General features: G+C 38.3%; 3 protein-coding genes across 4 annotated transcripts in view; 1 reads left to right on the forward strand and 2 right to left on the reverse strand.

The window, feature by feature from the left end:
* Window positions 1–9,581, reverse strand: part of LOC309861430 (ovomucoid-like) — a 31,113-nt gene extending 21,532 nt beyond the window's left edge. Inside the window, exons 1-2 of the mRNA XM_082724330.1 lie at window positions 9,542–9,581; window positions 8,578–8,606 (exon numbers count right to left, since the gene is read on the reverse strand). Coding sequence (XP_082580456.1) covers window positions 8,578–8,599 — 22 coding nt within the window. The 5' untranslated portion in view covers window positions 8,600–8,606; window positions 9,542–9,581. The remainder of the gene's footprint in view (window positions 1–8,577; window positions 8,607–9,541) is intronic.
* LOC309860956 (uncharacterized protein) overlaps window positions 1–23,457 on the forward strand; it is a gene marked incomplete at its 3' end in the record, with an annotated part of 88,210 nt that overhangs the window by 11,874 nt on the left and 52,879 nt on the right. Inside the window, exon 3 of the mRNA XM_082723377.1 lies at window positions 9,956–10,150. The remainder of the gene's footprint in view (window positions 1–9,955; window positions 10,151–23,457) is intronic.
* On the reverse strand, window positions 19,402–22,886 carry SPINK7 (serine peptidase inhibitor Kazal type 7). Of its 2 annotated transcripts, none has more exons than XM_082724429.1 (4): window positions 22,759–22,886; window positions 21,895–21,920; window positions 21,019–21,146; window positions 19,402–19,655 (listed from the first exon to the last, which is right to left on the reverse strand). In XM_082724429.1, exons 1-4 carry the CDS (start codon window positions 22,817–22,819, stop codon window positions 19,610–19,612), a joined length of 261 nt encoding a protein of 86 aa, XP_082580555.1. In that variant the 5' UTR covers window positions 22,820–22,886; the 3' UTR covers window positions 19,402–19,609. The 2 variants fall into 2 exon arrangements, with proteins under 2 accessions (XP_082580555.1, XP_082580556.1); XM_082724430.1 differs by having other exon boundaries at window positions 21,019–21,143; window positions 22,759–22,879.

The raw sequence follows: 23,457 nt of genomic DNA on the forward strand, positions 1-23,457 counted from the left end.
AGTGCCAGAGAAAGATCAGGAGGTGACATCTGATTTCAGGGTTATCTGGAGAAGACACCACGGTTTCCTTGCCTGCTGATAGAAGTCAAATTCAATTCATCTTAATTTAATTCAGTTAATTTATTACACATTCATCAAATGCCTGCAGCATGCCAGCTATGATCTCATAATATAGCAAAAGAAACAGATGCTTACAAATTAATGAGGATATACTATGATGCTAGATAATCTGGGAGGATTATATGAATGAATGAATGAATGAATGAATACATAGGAGATGCTCATTAGAGAATTAGGAGCTTTTTAGTGAAGAGAGCATTAGGGATGAGTTTTTTCAATGAGCAGTAATTGGTGAGATAAAGAAGTGGGAAAGAGAATTGGAGGAAGAGGGACCAGGATGTGCACCATGGCAAAGTGTGTGGAGGGTTCTGAGAGTGGTCACCCGTCTATTTCATAATGTAGAACTGAGAGAGATGGAGAGAGAGATGGAGAGAGAAGTGGCCAGCCCTCATGGACTTATAGACGGTGAGACTCACTGAAGTAATTTTAGCAAGGAGATGACCAGGTAAGATTTGTGTTTGAGAACTATCCTTCTGGAGACAGTTGGAAATGAACTGTGGGCATGGATAGTAGGGAGGCTTGGGAGAGTGGCTGAAAAACATGAACTGGCCAATAACTGTGCTAGTTTGTTATGTTGTTATCTCCTGCTGCTCCCTGTGCTTGGAATGATGCTTCTTAATCCCATGGCTACTGCCTCCTCCTTCCACTTATCTCCACTCATGCCTCCATTTTCCTTTGCTTGACTTCTACCCATTATTTGGTTTCTGGTTATAAATCACCTCAGGAAGGCCTTGGAAGGTCTTTCCTGATGGCCCTAGTTAGTCTAACTTTATATATATATATATGTATATATATATATATATGCATTTGATATTTCATTAATATTATTCTGCCTATGTAAACTTAAAGCTTCACAAAGGAAGGATGAATTTTTATATTTGTGTGTTCATTGATGCATTTCTAGCATCTAGCAAAGAGTGGATGTTTAATATTTGGTGAAAAGACAAAGTCCAAGTCAATATTTTCCATTTCTTTAAAAAGTTTCTTTGAAAAGTGATTTTAAGTAGTCCTAGTGATGATGGTCTTGCATCATTCAGGAAAGAACAGCCACAACAAAAAGTGAAAGAGAAAAGAAAAGGAAATAAACCACCCCAGAGCACACCATTCTACTTGAATTCTTTGGAAATTAGCACAGATCATTTTGTGGCCAGTCTTGGTGTCTGAATCTCTAATTGACTGTGAGACAAAAACAAAGCTCAAAAGGATTTTTTTTAAAGATTTTATTTATTTATTTGACAGACAGATCACAAGTAGGCAGAGAGGCGGGCAGAGAGAAAGAGGAAGGGAAGCAGGCTCCCTGCTGAGCAGAGAGCCTGATGTGGGGTTCGATATCAGGACCCTGAGACCATGGCCTGAGCCAAAGGCAGAGGTTTTAACCCACTGAGCCACCCAAGCACCCCAGCTCAAAAGGACTTCTATTTTCTCTTTCTCTCTCTTTGTGGAGAATATATAGTTAGATTTTCATATGTTATATGTATACATAATGTGCTGGTATAATCCAGTTGAAATATTGCTTAACCTTGATTCAATGTTAATAAACATATTTGCATAATATCAGTTCTCTACAAGATGCTATACTAAGCATGGCAAATTCTTTCACAGAATATAAGCTCCAAGAGGGCAAGATCAAGTCTATTCTATTTACCATTGTATGCTCCAAATCCTATCTCAGATACTACCAACAACCAGGCATTAATAGATATATGTTAATTGCAGAGATGCACAAATGGATTACAAAGATGTGCAAGGCATCCTCTCTGTTCTTTGGAACAGATAGTAGGATATTTGGAACATCAAATAATATGTTTTTGAAACATATAATAAATAGTGAGATCAGATAAGTTTCAGGTCCTAGATCTGAGACCAAACTTTAGCAGGATAAGTCAGTCAGAGAAAATCAATTATCATATGGTTTCCCTCATATGTGGAATATTATAAATAGCACAGAGGACCATAGGGGAAAGGGAGAGAAAACTGAATGGGAAGAAATAAGAGAGGGAGATAAACCATGAGAGTCTTATGATTCTGAGAAACAAACTGAGGGTTGCAGAAAGGGAGGAAGGTGGGGAGATGGGGTAACTAGGTGACAAGTATTAAGGAGAGCACGTGATGAGATGAGCACTGGGTGTTATACACAAGTGATGAATCAACACGCTATCAAAAACTAATTATGTAAAAAATTTTTTTAATTAAAAAATTGTGTACTATATATTGGCTAATTGAATCTAAATTAAAAAAAAACTTTAGGGGAAAAAACCACATGGAAGACATCAACTAATTCATGGGAATTTACATAATTTTACTGGGCATTTGATTTTGACCAATCAAATTTCACAAACATGTATTCTGGTAGAAAATAAAGAGCCGTCTCAATCTAGGGCAGCTTTCATGTCTTAAACATAAGAAACATCTAGCAAAACAGTATTTCATGATTCTTGTACTTGAAGACTCCCATTTTTTTCTGTTCATGTTTCAGGAATTCACAAGAACTAAGTTATGCACAGGAGGTGTTTTTCTAGCCTGGGCTAAAAGAAGGCATCAGATTCAGGTCCTTTGATTTTCTGGTTCCTGCTTCTGGTCTTAGTTAACCCTTTTCTTCCAGGACGTGGCCCTAAGGTGGTCCCTTAGATATCACCCAAAAGTGAAACAAATCTGGAAGATTCAACTCCTAAACAAAAAGAGTCAGACATATGTTTATTTCATGTAGGTCTCCTTTATTGTACAAAGAAATCTGGACATGATGGTGACAAGATTAGGCAATGCGGCACAGGTTATATGGGAGAAGTGTGTTTCGTGTGAACTGGAATCACAAGCTAGATTCAACACTCTCCAAAATGTTCAAATTTAAGTTTGTTGTTAGTTTTTCTGTGGAGAGAAAATAGCAACAAATGAAAATTGCTGATGCCGTAGGCATTTTATTAGCATCCGGAACTAATTAGCATTCACTAATGAACCCACCCCCCACAAGGTACTCAAGTTGGTCCACTTAGTGATGTTTTTAAAAGGAGGGAGTGACTGGGAGCACCTGGGTCACTCAAGTCTGTTAAGGGCTGCAGGGTCCTGGAATTCCCATTGAATCTGTCTCCCTGCTCAGAGGAGAGCCAACTTCTCCCTCTCCCTCTACCCCTTCTCCCTGCTTGTGTTCTCTCTCTCTGGTTCTCTCTCTACTCAAATGAATAAATAAGATCTTTAAAACAAAGATGGGGAGGGAGTGACTGCAATTTAGAAATATTTTAGCAACTGGTGCTGGTTATGTAAGGACGATGCTCACAATACATCATAATCAGTTTATATCCCTGAAAACATATTTAATGAATTTCTTATCTAAAGGAGGCACATTTAGAAACCTTTTTTCATCAATGATTTCATTATAATTGTCACATTTTACATTTTTCAAAAAATACTATTTCTCATAAAGGTAGTTTCTTCTGGGGTGCCTGGATAGCTTAGTGGGTTAAGCATCTGACTTCGGCTCAGGTCATGGTTCCAGGGTCCTAGGATCCAGCCCGGTGTCTGGCTCCATGCTTAGTGGGGAGTCTGCTTGTCCCTCTCCCTCTGTGCCCGCACCCACTGCTCCTGCTCTCTCTGTCTCTCTGTCTCTCTCTCAAATAAATAAAATCTTTTTAAAAAAGAAAATTTTTCTCATTAAAAAAACAAACCAGAACAATATGTCATCAATATTGGGTATTTGTTTTCATTCATGTATGTTTCTATACATTCTGGTGTATCATGCACCATCTTATATTTCTCGAGCTGGTACTAGCATATCTTTCAGGTGATTATTTTGTAACCTTTAAGCTATATTTGGCTATTTGTTCAAGTTTAATTTTTATTAGAGCTTCAATATATGTTTTGTTGAGAAATCATACTGAAACAAAAATTTCTTTGGAATTTTTAAATATTATCCCCTTTTGTGCCAATAATTAGGGGGCTCTAATACATCTAAACTTAATTATTAAAATGAACAATAGATACAGTTTGTTCTGACAGATAAGTAGACTGCATGCCTAGGAGGAGGGCGGTTCCTTGTCCCTGGAGATAATCATCTGCACACTGGGATGACTTGAGTTATTTGTAGAGCGAGTTCAAGCAGTAGACGAGTATGTGGACATTGAACTAGATGACCCTCAAATTTCCTTCCAACTTAGAGACTTTGAAACTGGAGCTCAATCACAAGGAAAAGTTCAGAAGGAACTCAAACACCTGGAAGCTAAAGACCACCTTGCTTAAGAATGCTTGGATCAACCAGGAGATCAAAGAAGAACTGAAACAATTCATGGAAACCAATGAGAATGAAGACACTTCGGTCCAAAACCTATGGGATACAGCAAAGGCGGTCCTAAGGGGTAGATGCATAGCCATCCAAGCCTCCCTCAAAAAAAGTGAAAAATCCAGAATACACCAGCTTTCTCTACACCTTAAAGAACTGGAGAATCAACAACAAATCAAACCAACTCTACACATAAGGAGGGAAATCATCAAGATTAGAGCTGAGATCAATGAGGTAGAAACCAGAGATACAGTAGAACGTATCAATGAAACTAGAAGCTGGTTTTTTTGAAAGAATCAATAAGATTGATAAACCATTGGCCACACTAATCCAAAAGAAAAGAGAGAAAGCCCAAATTCATAAAATTATGAATGAAAAGGGAGAGATCACAACTAACACCAAGGAAGAAGAAACAATCATCAGAAGTTATTGTCAACAGTTATATGCCAATAAGCTTAGCAACCTAGATGAAATGGATGCATTCCTGGAAAAATATAAACTACCAAAATTGAACCAGGAAGAAATCGACAACCTGAATAGACCGATATCTAATAACGAGATTGAAGCAGTGATCAAAAACCTCCCAAAAAACAAGAGCCCTGGACCTGACGGATTCCCTGGGGAATTCTACCAAATCTTCAAAGAAGAAATAACACCCATTCTCCTAAAGCTGTTTCAAAAAATAGAAGACTCTTTCTATGAAGCCAGCATTACCCTGATCCCCAAACCAGGCAAAGGCCCTACCAAAAGGATAATTTTAGATCAATATCACTGATGAATATGGATGCTAAGATTCTCAACAAGATCCTAGCCAACAGGATCCAACAGCACATTAAAAAGATTATCCACCATGATCAGGTGGGATTCATCCCTGGGCTACAAGGATGGTTCAACATTCACAAATCAATCAATGTGTTACAACAAATTAATATGAGAAGAGAGAAGAACCACATGGTCCTCTCAATTGATGCAGAAAAAGCATTTGACAAAATCCAGCATCTGTTCCTGATTAAAACGCTTCAAAGTATAGGGATAGAGGGAAGATTCCTGAACCTCATCAAATCTATCTATGAAAGACCCACAGCAAATATCATCCTCAATGGGAAAAAGCTTGCAGCCTTTCCGTTGAGATCAGGAACAAGACAAGGATGCCCACTTTCACCACTCTTGTTCAACATAGTATTAGAAGTCCTAGCAACAGCAATCAGACAACAAAGAGAAATAAAGGTATCCAAATTGGTAATGAAGAAGTCAAACTCTCTCTATTTGCAGATGACATGATTCTTTATATGGAAAACCCAAAAGACTCCACCCCCAAACTACTAGAACTCATACAGCAACGTGGCAGGATACAAATTCAATGTACAGAAATCAGTGGCTTTCTTATACACTAACAATGAAAACACAGAAAGGGAAATTAGAGAATCGATTCCATTTACTATAGCACCAAGAACCATAAGATACCTGGGAATAAACCTAACCAAAGAGGTAAAAGATCTGTACTCGAGGAACTACAGAACACTCATGAAAGAAATTGAAGAAGAGACAAAAAGATGGAAGACCATTTCATGCTCTTGGATCGAAAGAATAAACATTGTTAAAATGTCTATACTGCCTAGAGAAATCTATACTTTTAATGCCATTCCAATCAAAATTCCACCGATATTCTTCAACTTAGACTCTAGTTCTTTGATTTATTCTTACTGCCTGAATATGCACAGATCCAAAGACACTAAAGACCCCAAATTCTATGTATTCATCATATTTACATACTCATTGTACCCTAAACCACTTCTAATTGAGGTATATTTGCCATAACACTTAATTACACCTTAAATATAGAAAATAAAAATATTTCAACACTTACTGAACTTCATAACAAAAGAAGCAACCATTAGGGTAAGTTTCGCCATCAGATCCACAAATTGGTGCATATATTTCATAACAAATTCCCTCTTTTCCTGGTGGTAGCTTCTTATATTTACTGCAATCAACCTGGAGATACATATTAAAAGCCTTGAACCAAATCTTTTTTCCCAGAATTTAGGATTTCCCAAGCAAGTTTAGAGGGCTTTCAAATCATCAGTTTCTTATTCTTTTTTTAAAAAAAAATATTTATTTATTTGACAGAGAGAAATATCACAAGTAGGCAGAGAGGCAGGCGGAGAGAAGGGGAAGAAGCAAGCTCGCTGCTGAGGGGCTTGATCCCAAGACCCTGAGATCATGACCTGATCTGAAGGCAGAGGCGCTTAACCCACTGACCCTCCCAGGTGCTTCCAGTTTCTTATTCTAATTGTCTGTCCTCATCCAGTCCCTTTGAGATATGTCAAGTATAGAGATTTCTTATGTCAGATATAAAATCATGAGTGATAAACTTCTTTATGGTAGCTTGTAACCAAATAATTTATCTAAAAATTAAAATGTGAATTTAAAAACATACATGGCAGAGTCCCAGATATAATCATTCCCATGGGGTTAGTTTTCTACACATCCTGCTATTTCTCTCTTTCACTTAAGTTCTACCTGAATGCAAGTATGAGATGTATTATAGGGATACTTTCTATAGTTTTAAGAGCTAGCACATCACTAGCAACTTTTACCATTAATTATTGGTCACAAAGCATGTGTTATACACTTCTTCAGTGCATAGACAGACACATGCATTTTACTGCTGTAGTTGAGAACCACGGTTGTAAGTGCCAGGAGGAACGCCAACATGAAGGCCCCTGCAGGAGCACGTCTGCAATCACCAAGATAGAGGTTTTCTGGGGTTTTCACCTATGAGCGACTTGAAGAGTATAGAGAGCAAGAGTCAAACATGTCACATTTCAAATCATGACTATATGACCCTGAGACCATCATTTTACTTCTCTAAACCTTGTTTCTTTACCTGTAAAATAAGGGTGATAATAACTACATCTTAAGATTGAAGTAAAAAATAAATAATCAAGAAGATACATGTAAAATGCTTAGCACTTCATGACATGGAAAATACTACAAAAATACTCTCTATTAATTTTATCCTTTGGCTCTACATTCAGGACTACTCAAATTTTAGCTCTGTACAGAAGAGTTTACGTTTGTTTTTCTGACTCAGAGTTCCACATGTGATATGTTACTAATTGTTGAATGTCTCCACTTGGGTAGCCTGAAATACACCGGAACTTCAGGTTAAATTCATCTTCCCTTTCAGTTATGTTCCATTAATTGATCTATTCATTCCTTGTTTGCCATACACCACATACTTTCTAAGTTTTAGGATTGCCCTGATGGCTGGCAATACAAAGATTAGCAAACATGATAAAATGGCAGAAGGCGCTCAGAGGCGAGTGGAGTCTACTGGAGAATGGGAATGACGGTGCCCCTTGATGAGTATATGTCAGCACGATATCACTTCTTCTCCTTGCCTGCTCAAACCCCAGTGTCAGGACTTAAGTCACATTCACAGTGTGACCAAGAAATGACCAAAACTTCATATTCATTAACTGTTATCATTCTCAAGCAGCTACTAATTGTGAAGGATGGCTTGAATTCAGGACTGTCTGATTCCAAAATTCACACTCTTAACCTTCTTATTCTCTTTAATACATAAACTGAAAGACTCAAAGAAGTGAAAGAAGCTGCCTGAGGCCCACAGGCATACTGCTGAAAAGCCATTGAGCTTAGACTCCCGGTTTAAAGTTTTTACTACCACACCTAGATTTTCTCAACAACAGTTATTGCTTAATATGAGTCATAAAGGGAAGGTTAAATTAAAATATCCATTCCCTAAGATAAAGAACAAAGAGGGCGGTGATCCATTTAGCATTATAAGAGTCATGACTTGTCCTTCTTTGGTGCCAGTACAGTGCTCAACTCTCTTCAAACACTGTGGTTTTAACCCTCACAATAAGCTTATGAGGCAAGTATTGTTGTCCATGGCTACACGATCAAGGAGCTGAAATTCAAACCCAGGACTTTATAGTAATTCGGATGTTAGGTGCCTAACCACTTTGTTCTACTACGTCCATTTCAGAAAGATCTTTTAATGAATTTTTAAAAGCAAAATCAGTTTTGATACTTAAAAAATCTTCAAACATGTAGCAATTTAATTAGTGTATAGAAGCAAATATTTCCTTGTTAATACTGGCTTTAAAATTACATAAAATATAAAAGTAAAACTTTTATATCAAGATGTATGTACTGACCTGTTGAAGGTGTGTGGCACATTCTACATCTATAAGAAAAATAAAGACAAAAGAAACCAAATTAAACTCTGGAAGAACCTAATCATGTTGAAAAATGATCTCTCATGTTTCAGTTCTCAGCCTATCAAAAATATTAGACTCTCTTCAGAACTGTGTATCAATATAATATCAAAGATTGAAACTCAGCATAGGTTTTTTTTTCTTTTTTGGATAGGATTAGAGCATAGCCAAAAGCATGGAGAAACTACTATAATAATGAGAAATTTTGTTCTTTCTTACCTCATAATCAGAGTTTAGAAAATACTGGGAAAAAGAAGTGGTTTTATATCTAGGGAATGTCTGCTCTTGTGTAGGAGGCAGATATGGCAGAAGCTGGACCAGCAGTTAAAAATTCTTAGGAACAAATTTCAACTTAATGCAAAAATAATAAGAGCTCATGCTGCCAAACAATGAATGGGACAGGCTTTTTTTTTTTTTTAATTTAAATTCAATTAGCCAACATATAATACATTATTGGTTTCAGATGTAGTGTTTAGTGATTCATCAGTTGTGTATAATGGCCAGTGCTCATTATATCATGTGCCCTCCTTAATGCCCATCACCCAGTTACCCCATCCCCCTACCCACTTCCCATTCTACCACTCTCAGTTTATAGGACAGTTTTATAAAGAAATGGGGTCCCCATAAACCCATAAATAGAGATATCAAATCAAAGCAGAGTCTGGATGTACACTGACCAAATATAAATATTTAAATGGATAAGAATTTGCCCTTAGCTGACCATTTAGGTCAACTCAGCCCCAAAGGTGGTATCATTTAGTGATTTATTGGTAGAGACAAAAATGCATTTCAAAAAGCTTCCCTTATTATCTATGTGCTCTGTATATCCCAGAATACTGTGAACAGAAGATGACATGAGCTGTTGGTATCAGGACAGAGGTGGTGTTATGAGGGAGATACTTACTGAAGATGGCCATAAGTGCCAGAGCCAAGAGCAAGGCAGACTGTTGCTTTCATGCTGCTGAAGTGGCCAAGCGCAGTCAGATGGTGGCAAAACCAGTGACTTTCTGGTGTCTACTTGGCCCACTTGGGTCTTGCCTTATATATTGTCAAGAGTTCCTGCCTCAATTGTGAAATAGCTATTTCCAGAAACAGAATCATGGGAAGAGGTCAGAAACATTTGCTAGTATGGGAATTCTTTTATTGTGAAATCAGATAGTTTGTTCATGACATTTTAATAGATAATAGAACCCAATAAATCTGTTATTTCCTTATTTTTTTACATACTTGAGAGTTTGAGTGCTTTCACATCTGTTATACCATTGAGTCTTCATAGTAAATCTATTGGATAGTTATTACCATTTTCTTTGTTTTACAGATGAGAAAAATGAAGTGACAGAACTTAAGTAATTTCACTGGTTTTACTACATATTCATCTTTTTACTACTTCCGGGAATACTCATCAGGTGTGGCAGCCTTCTAAGTTCAGACATATTTCCAGTTTCCCCTCTTTCCTCTGATACTAAATAGGAAATGTGACCAGATAAGACTCCAGACTGGGCACAGAGAAAAGGTATCAATATCCAAGTCTTTTGGGGTGCTGGGAAGAAAAGGGCAGAGGGAAAGGGAGAGAGAGAATCTCAAGCAAGCTCCACAGCAAGCACGGAGCCCATCACAGGGATCAATTACATGACCCCAAGATCAGGATGCTTAACTGAGCCACCCAGGCACCCCGACACCCAACTCTTGATTCAGCAGAAAAATAATGATTGATGCTCTTTAGCAGGTACCTAAGTACCTTTTCCCAAGTACCTAAATTTGAGGAGATGGAATAGTGAGTAGAGCTGGTGAGCAGTCACACCTCATTTACCTGCCAGATCTTTGGTGGAAGCTTCTTTATCAAGGGCCTGTGGGAGAAGGGTCTTCTCAAGGGCAATAATAAAGAGCTATATGACCAGCTTAGCCAGTAATGGATTTAGTGACTGAAATGGCTGGACTGTCCCTAGAGCTTTGGCCATGATTCTCTAGTCACAGCTTGATGATTCAAGAATGAGATGTTGACTTTGCCCTGGGCCATAGTTACATATGAGATCAGTGGCATTTTACACTAATACAATCATTTTTAACAGACAAGCTCACCAATCTACTGACCCCCTCAGCTTGCTCCTTGGCTAAAAATCCCCCATGTTTTATGCAGACTTGAGCCCAATGTCTCTCTCCAATTACAATAGAAGTATTCAAGACTGTACTTTGAATGACAGCTTCCTTACCATTTTAACAAGTGTCAAATATTTTAACAAGCTTACAAAATAAAGTTAATGGCACCATCATCATAAGCTTGTTATAAGTTTCAAATGAGATTGTATTTCTAAAGTTCTTATCCAGGGTCTGGCATATAGTGAGTTCTTAACAAATTTTGGTATTTGATGATAATGATCAGAATAGCAAAGACAATGACAGTGACAGTGGTCTTAAGAAAAGACTCAGAAAGCCCTTGAGAACTATCTTAAAATAAGGAAATGTTGTATCTTTGTGGCTGTACTGGAAATGATAAATATTGGCATGTCATCATAAAAGGAACTTAGTGATGATCAGTAAAGTTTGGTAATGACTAGAAGTAGAGAGATCCTTTTAAGTCTCCTTGGAGGTCAAATGAATACTTCTCAAGGACCTGCAGAGGTGATTCCTTTATTGAAATTGAAAACGACCTCTATCTGCATTTTTAAACTTTTCTAACAGCAAAATACTTTGTTTAATGACAATAGCAATAACAGTAATAATATTTACTGAGCACTAACTATGTGTCAGGTAGTTTTGAAATCGTTCTATGAATATTAACTTATTTAAATCTTAAAACTATATTAGGCAAATACTATTACTACCGAGACTTTACAAATAAAGGAAATGAGGCACAGAGAAAATAAACGAGTTGTCCAAGATCACAAAAGTATGTAGTGGAATTGGAAAATGTTGTATAGAAGCACAGTACACTAAACAGATAACAGACGTTCTCCATTCCTTGAAGAAGGACTGTGGCATCTTGGCTTCCTTGTGCCCATCTTTCCCATAATGGCCCTTGAGTCACACTCATGGAGTCTCTAGGGGTCCACAGGATGATTTGAAGATCACTATTCTAGGAGAGAAATTCCTAAATTCCACCCTCAAGTGGCGACTCCAGCACTTGAGGTGGATCCATAGGGGTTCAGTTCAGAGGCAAGCACTACTTGAGGAAGAACTTATCTGAATCAGAGCCTTGGCTTGGCTGGTTATAAGAGTGTGAATGCAGAAAAGAGAAGAGAAGAAAAAGAGGGTGATTAAGAAGGAGCAAGTTCACACAGACTTCCAGGGCCATGAAGGAGATTCTCTAGTTCAGGGAATAAAGAGAAGTCATCTGAATTGAAGTCCAAGAAGAATTAAATTTCTAGACTTTTAGATATAAGATTAGAGGAGAACCATTACAAAGGTGACTCTCTGAGAGTGTCAGAGAGCTGGGCTGCCTGAGGTTATAATTGCTAAGACCTCTTCTGCTTCTGGGGAAGACTGGCCAAAGTTTAGGAGCCACTGTGCATGCATGGATTAAGTGGTCATCTCTGGGGAAATGTTGCGGGATCTGGGAATCAGGAAAACTTTGACACAAAGTCCCTTGAGCTCTTCAGAAATGTCTTTCAACACAATGGTTGTCCTTTCCTCCTAATAAGCAAGACCTTTGGGGTGCCTGGGTGGCTCAGTGGGTTAAAGCCTCTACCTTCGGCTCAGGTCATGATCCCAGGTCCTGGCTCTCTGCTCAGCAGGGAGCTTGCTTCCTTTCCTCTCTCTCTCTGCCTGCCTCTCTGCCCACTTGTGATCTCTGTCAAATAAATAAATAAAATTAAAAAAAACAAAACAAAACAAAACCACAAGACCTTTTAGGCAGCCCTGAGTTAGACTTCTTCCTGAGAAGAAGACAAAGAAGAAGAAGGGGAAGGAGAAGCAGAAGCAGCAGCTTAAAATGTCACTATGAATTGAAGGGTTTCTTTCTTTTTTTTTTTCCCCTCCTACTGAATTCTGAACTATTTTCAGTATGTATTGGTGGAGGGAGGGGAAGTAGGCAGAGCCTTATGGTTTATTTGAGAATTTACTTAAGAATTCAGCTTGTGTGGCATATCCTTCCCATATTCTCTTGCTACTTCCCAGTCTGAAGTCACTTCTGTGACACTGCTTTCTTGGAGGAACAGGTCCATCAACTTACCAGTAGTACCTGTTTTGCAGGTACTAGAACACATTTTTGAATTTTAACTTTTTATTTTGAAATAATTGTTGCAAGATTAGAACAAAGAAATTCTCCCATACTCTTCACCTCAAGACTCCATTCACATTTTGCCATTTATGTCAATAATGCCTTTATCACAGAATCATCCAATCTAATCAGACTGTATAAAAAAACTAACAGAAATTAACTCAAAATGATCAAAGACTTAAAGGTAAAAGTTATAACTATAGTAGTCTTAGAAGAAAACATAGGCATAAGTCTTTGTGACTTTGGAATGGGCAGTGGTTTCTTAGATATAACACTAAGAATATAATAAGCAAAAGGGAAAATAAATTGGATTTTATCAAAATCCAAATTTTGCACTTAGTAGGACAGCCCACAGAATAGAAGATAATATTTGTAAATCATTGATCTGATGAAGGCCTAGTATTCAGAATATATGAAGCTAAACAAAATATATGCAGCTCAAAAATAACCAGACTAATTATCTACTTAAAATTGAGCAACGGAGTTGAATAAACATTCTTCCAAAAAAGATATACAAATGGCCAATATAGACATCAAAATATGCTCTTCATCATTCGTTATCAAGGAAATGCAATTGAAAGCCAAAATGAGTACCATTTTACATTCATTAGGATCACTTAAAAAAAGACAAGATGTTGTCAAGGATGTGTAGAAATTGGAACCCTCATACATTGCTTATGGGAATGGAAAATGTCATAGCAGCTGCTTTGGAAACAGTTTGGTAGGTTCTCAAAAAGTTAAATGTAGAGTTACCCCATTGCCCAACAATTTTATTTCTAGGTATTTATCCAAGAGAATTGAAAAAAAAAAACCCAGAGAAAAATTAAAAAAAACAACACCCTTGTATATGAATATTCATGTCGGCTTTACTCTTAATGGACCAAAATTGCAAACAATCCAAGTATCCATCAATGGACAAATGACTGAACGTAGTAAAGCTGTAGAATGGAATATTATTATGCTACAGGAAGGGATGAAATACTGACACATGCCACAACATGGGTTAACCTTGAAAACCTTATGCTAAGTGAAGGAAGTCAGACACAAAAGACCTATAGTGTATGACTCTATTAATGTATGATGTCCAGAATAGTAAATTCGTAGGCAAAAATTAGATTCTTGGCCTCCAGGGGCTGGAAATATGCGGGAATGAGAGTGACTGCCAGTTGGTTTGGAGTTTCTTTTTGGAGTCACGAAAGGTATTAAAATCAAATAGTGGTGCTGGTTGCACAATTTTGTGAGCAGACTATAATTTTACATTTTAAAAACAAGAATTTTTGTAACTAATGCAATGCTGCTTGTTAATTATACTTCAATTTTTAAAATTAAAAAACAAAAACATGAATTTTATGGTATGTGAACTATTTCTCAACAAACATACATACATACATACAACGACAACAACAAAAGATCCATTCAGGATCATAAAATATTATGTTCTTTAGTCCCTTTCAAAGCAGAATATTTAAAAGGCCCGTTCTTGGTTTTTCAAAGTTGTAGGTGAGTTATTTTATAGAAGGTTTCTGAATTGGAGTTTGTCTCATGATTCCTAATAGTTATATTTGGATTGTACATTTTTGGCAGGGAAATACAGAAGTTATTCTGTATTCTTCATACTGTATACTTTGCGATAATATCCATGATGTTGATTTGCCCTATCACTGACTATGCTAACTTTGATCACCTGTGCCCATTAGTGTCTAAAATGTTTCTCCACTCTATTGTTACTCTTTCTCCTTTCAAAATTAGTAAATATTTTGTGACAAGATCTCTTGAGATTATTTGAATATCTCATTTTTCATAACAGTTTTATTCATGGTATTTAGTGAGGCCATGTTCAAATGGGGCAAACTATATAAGTAAATTCATGTAATCTTATATGTTCAGATTGTACATTTGCCTTTTCACTTTATAATATCAATTTCTAAGGAACTGAAATGTTCCCATATCCCAAACCAAGAAAAAAACTCCACAGCAATTACTGATCATGGGCCTTTACTTTAAAATACCAAACATATTTCCAAGAATGTAGTCTATATGTTCAGGCCCGGGTAAATGTTGGAGAAGGATGGGCATACAGATCTTAACCAACACTTTCATTTCCATAGAACTGTACAGTTTACAAAGCATGTTCACATGCATATATCATCTGACTCTCACAATGCACAGGTTAAATTAGGGATTATTATTCTCTTGATTTTGTCAATAAGGAAAGAGATATTGCACACATAAATGACCAACCTACAGCCACACACCTGGTGATGTCCAAACTAGCATAAGCATACAAGTCTCCTGTTCCAAGTTTTGTTGTGTTCTCCTGAGCTGCTTGGTGGAGTTTTATAATGAAGACAATGATGACGAATATGCCAGAGACTTCAGTGATGCAAGTGCTGATCAGTATATAGCTAAGTGAGTAAAACTGAATAAAGTCATTTTTTTCTCCAAGTCCTAAACTTAGAGAGGTAAAAGTTTTAAAATATACCTACTTTACATTTACATTTATGGTGGTTTAAGAGCTTCCCTGGGGCAAAGATATACTCTTCCTGGCAGAGGAAAAGAAAAGAAAGAAATACATACGACATAGTAAGATATATATATATATATATGTGTGTATGTATACGTGTGTGTACACACACACACACACACACACACACATATTGTTTGTATGTTTTGTTTTTTCCATTGATGTTAAAAGTTTACGATGAAAACCAAAAGTCTTTCATTGCCAATATCGCTTCAGTGGGAGCTAATTTTAATCATTTTTCTTCTAAGGTTGTTACCATCATAATTCTCAGTGGTATACTTAAGATTCTACCATTTATTGATTGGTTGGTTGATTGGCCACCATTTAAAAAATTTTTTTCATTGTGTTATGTTAGTCAGCATACAGTACATCATTAGTTTTTGATGTAATGTTCATTGTTTACATATAACACCCAGTGCTCCATGCAATACATGCCCTCCTTAATACCCACGACCAGGCTCACCCATTCCCGCACCCCACCTCACTCCCACTCTAAAACCCTCAGTTTGTTTCTTGGAGTCCACAGTCTGTCATGGTTCATCTCCCCCTCCAATTTACCCCCTTCATTTCCCACTTTTCATTTCCTTCTCCTAATGTCCTCCATGTTATTCCTTACTTATTCCATAAGTAAGTGATACCATATGAGAATAGACTACCATTTTGGGGGAAAGTTGTTAATTTATATTATCTTCCCACTTTTAGTTCTTCCAAAATTTTGATTAGTATATCATGATTTTTCAAAAATTCTGTGTACTACCTTTATAACTTTAAATAATATATCTTAGTCACTTTCTATTATTTTCATCCTTAGGCAGCATCTTATAACCCTACAAGAAACTTAACTGCCTCCATACATTTCCCTCAGTCAATTTTTCTCTCTAAACATTTTACACCTCTATGTTTACTTTTACATTTCAGATGTTAAAAATATGCACATTCTGTTCTCTATGCCATAATTCATTCTTCTACAGTTCAACCACAGGTTGATTCCAAAATTTAAAGAACAATAACTATTTTTAAACATCATTTATAAATATTAAAAGGGTTCTGGGACTATATCAATTGGAGACCAAATCTAGACTTCAATTTTAGAAAGATCAGAAAGATCAGAAATCTAGGCAATGAGTTGTGGTAAGTGTTGGAAAAAAAGGGGCAGTGTCACCAACAGCTTGTACCTGCCTTGGATACAATATGGACCAAAGACCTGAGGCTGTTCAGGTCTGCAGTGAAGCCAGATGTCTCCTCATTGTCTTTATGCAGTGTGTTGTGTAGAACCAATGCTCGCTAGACTCAGAGCCAGCAGAATTTACAGAATTTACAGTTCTGCAATTCTGCCCATCATTTCCCTTTGGGAACTTTTTATCTCACCTGAGAAGCTAGGCTGATTAAATGAGGCAATGAATATGAAAGTCTTTTGTGAACTATAAGTGTTTTATAGATGTTATATACTGGGTCATTTCATAGTAGAAGGAGTTTGATTCCTGAGAGTATTCAGATATGATGGATGAAATTCTGGAAATACTTCTTTGGGCCCTGGATTAGGAATAGCAGATATGGGTTCTTGTCCTCATCTTCCATGTGAGCAATGAGGATATCTAGCTATCCAATGTAAATAGCTCAGAGTTTCTGTCCATAAAATGAAGCTGTTAACTGGCCCCCTTTCATCCATGATGACTGGGAATTCTTATATAGGTGTGTACTTTGCCCCCATTTTGCACCATGGTTCCGTTGATCTTCATGCACAGTCAGCAGGGATTTTTGTAGGTTTTTCCATCTGTACCATACATGGGGGTGAGGATGAGCTCACAGTGTAGGGGTATGCCCATGCCATGGTCTTTATCATAATCCAGCTATGAGGAGAAAGAGGGATTTTGTGTACAAAGAAATGAGCTTCTGGGGATTCAGTTCTGCTGAGGATATGTGAGTGAGGTCAGAGGAAGAATGAGAAGGACTGAGGTAGCCAAAAGTTTGAAGGTAGCAGAGGAAAAAGGGGTGAGGCAAGTGGAGCAATATGGAAATCAGGTTCCTAAGAAGGTACAAACAACTGAAAATATATAAGAAAGATTAATGAAGAGCACTGGGAAAATGCTGGTGTTTGTTTAAGACAGGGCAAAGAGTGTCAAGTGGAGGGATAGACCAGGAAAAATAAAGACAAGAGAAGCTGAAGATCTAAGAAGGTGGGAGGAATTGGCATGATGAGAAGAACACAGCAAACTGAGAAACTTGTGGGATTGTGAGCAACTCAGGCGAGGGGAGGCTCCACACACATGAGCAGGTATGAGACACTCAGGAGATCACACCAGTAGGGGAGAGAGCTTGCAACCGGGAAGTGAGAGCTACTGAAGGTGGTAAGCAACTCAAGAGGGCTAAGCCAGCAAGATCATTTGACCACCTATTCCAAGCCCTTCACCGTCCAGATCACAACTTCCCCCTATCTGCTACTTTTACTTAAGCAGCTTTGTTTGTCTAAGATACTTCCCTATCCTTGCTCTTCTTCACAGTTTCCATAGTTGACTTGACCGTGTTCTGGATTGACCTTGACTTTGAATTTGACTTTGAATTTGACTCTGATTCAGACCCATATTTTATCCCAATCATCCATACCATGTGAGGTGTGTCATGATCATGGGGACAGAGTCTGTTCTTACATGATTCTATAACACTTTAGCAGCAGAATATAAATGCAGCCATGATCCAACTATTTATAAGTGTTTTTATACCACTTTTATGAAGTTACTCTAGCTATGGATTCCCTCTCTCTTCTTCTTCTTTTTTTTTAAGATTTTATTTATTTACCTGATATAGAGAGTGGAGAGATCACAAGTGGGGGGAGAGGGAGAAGCAGGCTCCCCGCTGAGCAGAAAGTCCAATGTAGGGCTTGATCCTACATTGACCCTGGGATCATGACCTAAGCCAAAGGCAGACACTTAACTGACTGAGCCACCCAGGCACACCTCCCTCTGTCTTCTTGAATCTATGAGGAGATAAGATTTCCACAGACCTCTTTGTATCTTTAGGGCAGCCTGTTGGTGGACAGGACTATCCTTTTTCAATCTCTGGGCCACGAATAGTTCTGGAACAAGTGAGGGAAGAAGTGAACATGGGGAGGAGAAAGTAAGGACCATGAAAATACACCAAGGCCTAATCTGGATTACTAGTTTCTTGTGAGCTATATGTCTATCATTAAAGACTTCCTCAATGTGTTGTGGTCACATAAGCATCCTCTGTAGAAGGAACTCCAGCTTCATCACTAAGAATGAATTATAGACCTCTGTATTTAAAATAAATGTACAATTTGCCAATAATTTAAATTTTGTCTTGGTACATAGTGGTATCTGCATTTTACAGTTATGGAAGGGAAGTGTTAGGTCAACTCTGCAGTAGTCAGTGCCAGAGATGTTCTATTAAGGCTACAGCAGGAGGTTAGCAAGATGAGAGACAAGAAAAGAGAAATTATGGAATGCTCATGAAAAGAAATGGGCAGGAAAATCTTCCCTCCAGGGTTGACTTCTTTTTTTTTTTTTTAAAGATTTTATTTATTTTTTATTTATTTGACAAAGATCACATGTAGGCAGAGAGGCAGGCAGAGGGAGGGGGCAGGGAAGCAGGCTCCCTGCTGAGTAGAGAGCCTAATGCAGGGCTTGATTCCAGGACCCTGGAATGATGACCTGAGCCAAAGGCAGAGGCTTTAACCCACTGAGCCACCCAGGTGCCCCCAGGGTTGACTTCTTATAATGAAGGAAGTGCCCCTCCAAGGAGCTTTGGAAAAGAAACTAATATAAAGGACCAGTATGGTCCATAGACTAGTTCCCAGTGGCAGGTACTGATTAAGGAAAGTAAAGACTCCAGGACAGTGTAAGGTGTTCACTGATGTGTATGTATGTGTGTGTGTGTGTATGTGTCTCTTGGCAGTCACTTGGTATTCTTCATACAAAATTTTCTCCTAAAGAAGATTTATATGTTTCTCGGTTCTATTTTTCAACTGAGATTATATCCTGATCTAAGTAACAAATACAAGCAGAAGTCAAGATAAACTCGCTGGGGAGATTCTTTTATTGAGGTACAAAAAGAAGCCTGGAAGTCAGTAAGGCATGAGTTTGAGGAAGACCATGACTTTCTTCGCTCCAAAAAGAGAGCACTGCCCAAAGCACTGGCCAAGATGAGACAGTCAGAGCCAAGGATGATGATGACAGTGAAGATATCATCGCCCTGTACCCATGTCTGTGGAGAAGTTAACAACTTCCTTCATGAAGAAACTGAACTTTTCCATTACTTTTCCTATGAGAAAACACATAACAAGATTCATTAAACAAGAGGAAATATTATATAATGTCAGAGCCAAAAAAGAACTACAGAAATTATGAGGCAGAACTTAATGTTATAGATGAAGAAACTAAATCCCTGAAAAGGAAGGTCCTTGCCACAGACACTTTCTGACAGAGACAGAAGCTGAGTCTCCCTAGTCCAGTGATACTTCTACCCTACCTACTGCCTCCAGGGATCCCAGAACTTGGGCCCATTAACCAATGCCTTATAGTAACAAAGGAGGAGCAGTCCACCACCTGCCCCTCAGCCTTTCCTGGCCAGCAAGGCCTGTGATGAAGCTGGGTCCTGCATTCGTGAGAACGTCTACCACATGTCCCCTTCAGTGTCCCTGAACACAAGCCAGCTTCTAGGCCAAGGCCCAATGTGTGCGCATGTTAGAGCATCTTCCCTTTTGTGAATTTTCCCTGTTCCTGAATAGAAATAAAGAGGCAGACATATCCTTCTGAGCTCAGGGCCCAAGCTGATATTCTAACATGTTTAGATAATCACAAAGATAAAAAATACAAGACCAAAGATGGGTAGCCAAAATCCAGTGGTCTAAAAGAAACTTAACAATGAACAAAATGGACTTAGTGTAAGGTAAGAAATGCTAAGGTGCTTGTTCTGCATTAAAGAAGTGACAACTACCTAGTTACGTTGCCTTCAAAAATACTGCACAGACCAAACAAAAATACTTTAGCAAAACATGCCCATGTAACCCAGATCTAAGCACTGAGAGCTTGCATCCCCTGTTTTAGATAAGAAAAAAAAAAAAAAAAAAAAAATTCAGGGTAGGCTTCTCTTCTTCCTCCCTGAAGCTAGAGTTGTTTAGAGCCCCTAGGAATGTGAGAAGGATAAAGGCTCTCTAGCCACAGTTTGTCTAAGAATCAAGCAGTATGGCCACAAGTATCTTAGAAATCATGTAGGATAGTGGTTTTCAGTGATTATTTAGTATGGAGTTCAAGATCTTTCTTTCTAACAAGATACTGTGGAGAACTCCACTACCTAAAATAGCCAAAAGCTAAATTTGGGATTGGAGACTACCCCCAAATGATTCCCTTAGTCCTCTTGCCTCTCTAGAACCTCTGAGCTCCTTGTCTTACTGGACTCCCTCAATTGAGACAGGAATTGGCAGGTGGGTGATGGATGGAACTAGTTCAAGCTGGCAGAGCAGGTAGCCCAAACCTAGCCTGACTGTGAGACAGACAGCTTTCTTTCCCTCCCAGCTGTTTCTGGAATAAGCACAGCTTATGGAGAGTGAAACAGGCTCATAGAGGAGAGGTTTTCAGTGAAGGACACTGGCCACAACTTATTTTTCTTCCCATGAGGTACTCACAAGTTCTCAATGCATAGGTGGCATTCATTCCCATAGGTGATGTAGTCAGAACCACAAACAGGCAGGTATGTGATGGGGCAGGGGATGGCCACCACTGGGTACTTCTTATAAATGCTGCAGTCCACCTGCTGTGGGCACAAGAGAATGTCCTAGTCTATGCTGGCCTCTGTTGGGCAGGAAGCAAAATACCATCCTAGGAGTCCCAGATGAGATATTCTGATGCCGCTCTGGCTACTTCTACTAATAATATCATGACCATGATGAATACTAGTACTGCTGTCCCCACCTCTGTCACTACTATCATACTCTGTTAATAATTCCTGAGCACTTCCATGCTAGGTTTAAGCTTAAATCATACATGAATTTTCTTTGTTTAATCTTCATAACAACTGAATAGGGCAGGTTCTACTATTACACCTATTTATAGAGGGGGGAAATTAAGGCTTAAAAACAGAGAAGTTGCATAATGTAAAAGCTAGTTGGTGGTGGGGCTGGGATTTAAATTCAGAGTACATGCAATTAACCATGATAACTCTGTCCTGCCTCTCACTTGTTGTCCTTTTCATGAAGACTTTACCAACCTCTCAGCTGGAAGTCATCTCTGTCTCCTTTAACTTGAGTTTGTTTTTGTTTTTTTGTTTGTTTTTTTTGTTTTTTTGGTTTTTTTTTTTTTTGGTCTACAGTTACTTATATGTATGTCTTATTTCTTCAACTGCCTTCTGGAAAATAGAGGAGATTTTAAAATCTGTGTCCACCTCCTCCTTTGCCCCCTCCCCAAACACCCTGAATTAATTCTACATATATATTTCAAAAAGATTTGTTGACTAAATGACAGTCAATAGGAATTGAAATTAAAATCTAAATCAATATACTCACTGTTGTTAAAGGCAGACTAGCCGCTTCTGAAAGAGAGTTACAGATGGAAAGGTGAAAAATGAAGCAATGTCTTGAAGTCTCATTAATTAATGTTAATTTGGGCTGATGGATTGAGACTTTGTATTTGCATCAGCACACATTCTGTTCTTATATAAAACTCTAGCTGTTTGCAGAAGAAGCTAAATGGTCAATAAGGTAAGCCCTTTATTCGGGCAGGAGAATTTAACCTGTTTCTTCCCTTTATTGACTATGGGGCATTTTCTGGAGCTTATGTCTTTGATAATGATTCAAAGTCAGATAACAATAGACAGCATTGCAGGCACCCCTCCTAAGAGCCTGAAGTGCCACCATCTTTGAAATTCTCCCCCTCTGAATTGATACAAAGAAATAGGATGGAATGCCCTTAAGGTATAAGAATCTTAATTTATTTAAATAATTTTCACCATATAAAAGTCTAATTATTGACTCCTGGGCTTTGGAGAATTGTGTTTTATTTCGATTGTCCTGGATTAATTTGGGGAGACATCCAAGTTTTTCCATACCATTGCACTGAGGAATAGTATCTAATAACACAACCACTTCCAGTGACCTTATGGAATGGTAGACTTATGGAGAAATTAGTTCTTTTTTATCTATGGCTCCATGGATGAGAATAAAAATCCTTGAAAGGGAAAACACTGGACCCAACACTCTCCAGCACCTGTTGGTATGTAAGTGCCCCCCTTCTTAGGTCAGGGCTTATTGTATTATAAGCCAGTACCCTTTAAGTCCATATGACCAGACATTTCCCTCTAATGCTGAGAAGGGGTTATTTGGGAAGACAAGCTTAATGGCTACACAGGGCACTCTCTGCCCTTAACTCACCTGGGTTACTGAAGAAATGAGTCATTGTGCAGAGCAGAAGGAGCCCCCCGATGGTCTTCATGGTAGAGATGGCTGTGGTGCAGAGGCTGTCAGGGCTGTCACACCAGCTACGTCAGCCAGACCCTAGGAAAGGGGTCAGGTTTATATGCCAGTGCTTGGTTTCTCCACCTTTCCTGTGAGGTCATCCAGAGTCAGTATTGGCTCTGAGAGGCTCTCAAAACACACTGTCACACCCTGGGTGGTGTTGCGGTTCTTGTCACTTAATTGCTACTTATTATTTGACCGAGAAATTGATTATTTGAGGTGAGAAGTATTTTCCTGCCTGAACCAGAGGTGGGGACTGTTATTTAGAATTCTCAACTTCAAGCAGTAGAAGAAATGAACTATAGGCCACTTGGCCTATTTATGAAATAAGTAAAGATGTCAAACTTTTTTTTTTTTTCACCAAATAAAGAATATTAGACTCAGATTAGGCAGATCATACTTAAGTTTATATTCTGCCTCCTGGGGGAAATACTGTTTATTTTTGAAGCAATGAACACAGGAAGCAAACTGGGACCTGGTGGGAGGAATAGTGACCTTAGCATTTATGAGACTTGGAGAGGGGCATTGACATTTTCTAGCTGTGTGAACTTGGGTAAGTCATTTATGTTCCATGAGCCTGTATCAGTCAGAGAGACCTAGTTATGCTGTGCTAAT

Source organism: Mustela nivalis (assembly GCF_964662115.1).
Source record: "Mustela nivalis genome assembly, chromosome: 3".
Classification (NCBI taxonomy): domain Eukaryota; kingdom Metazoa; phylum Chordata; class Mammalia; order Carnivora; family Mustelidae; genus Mustela; species Mustela nivalis.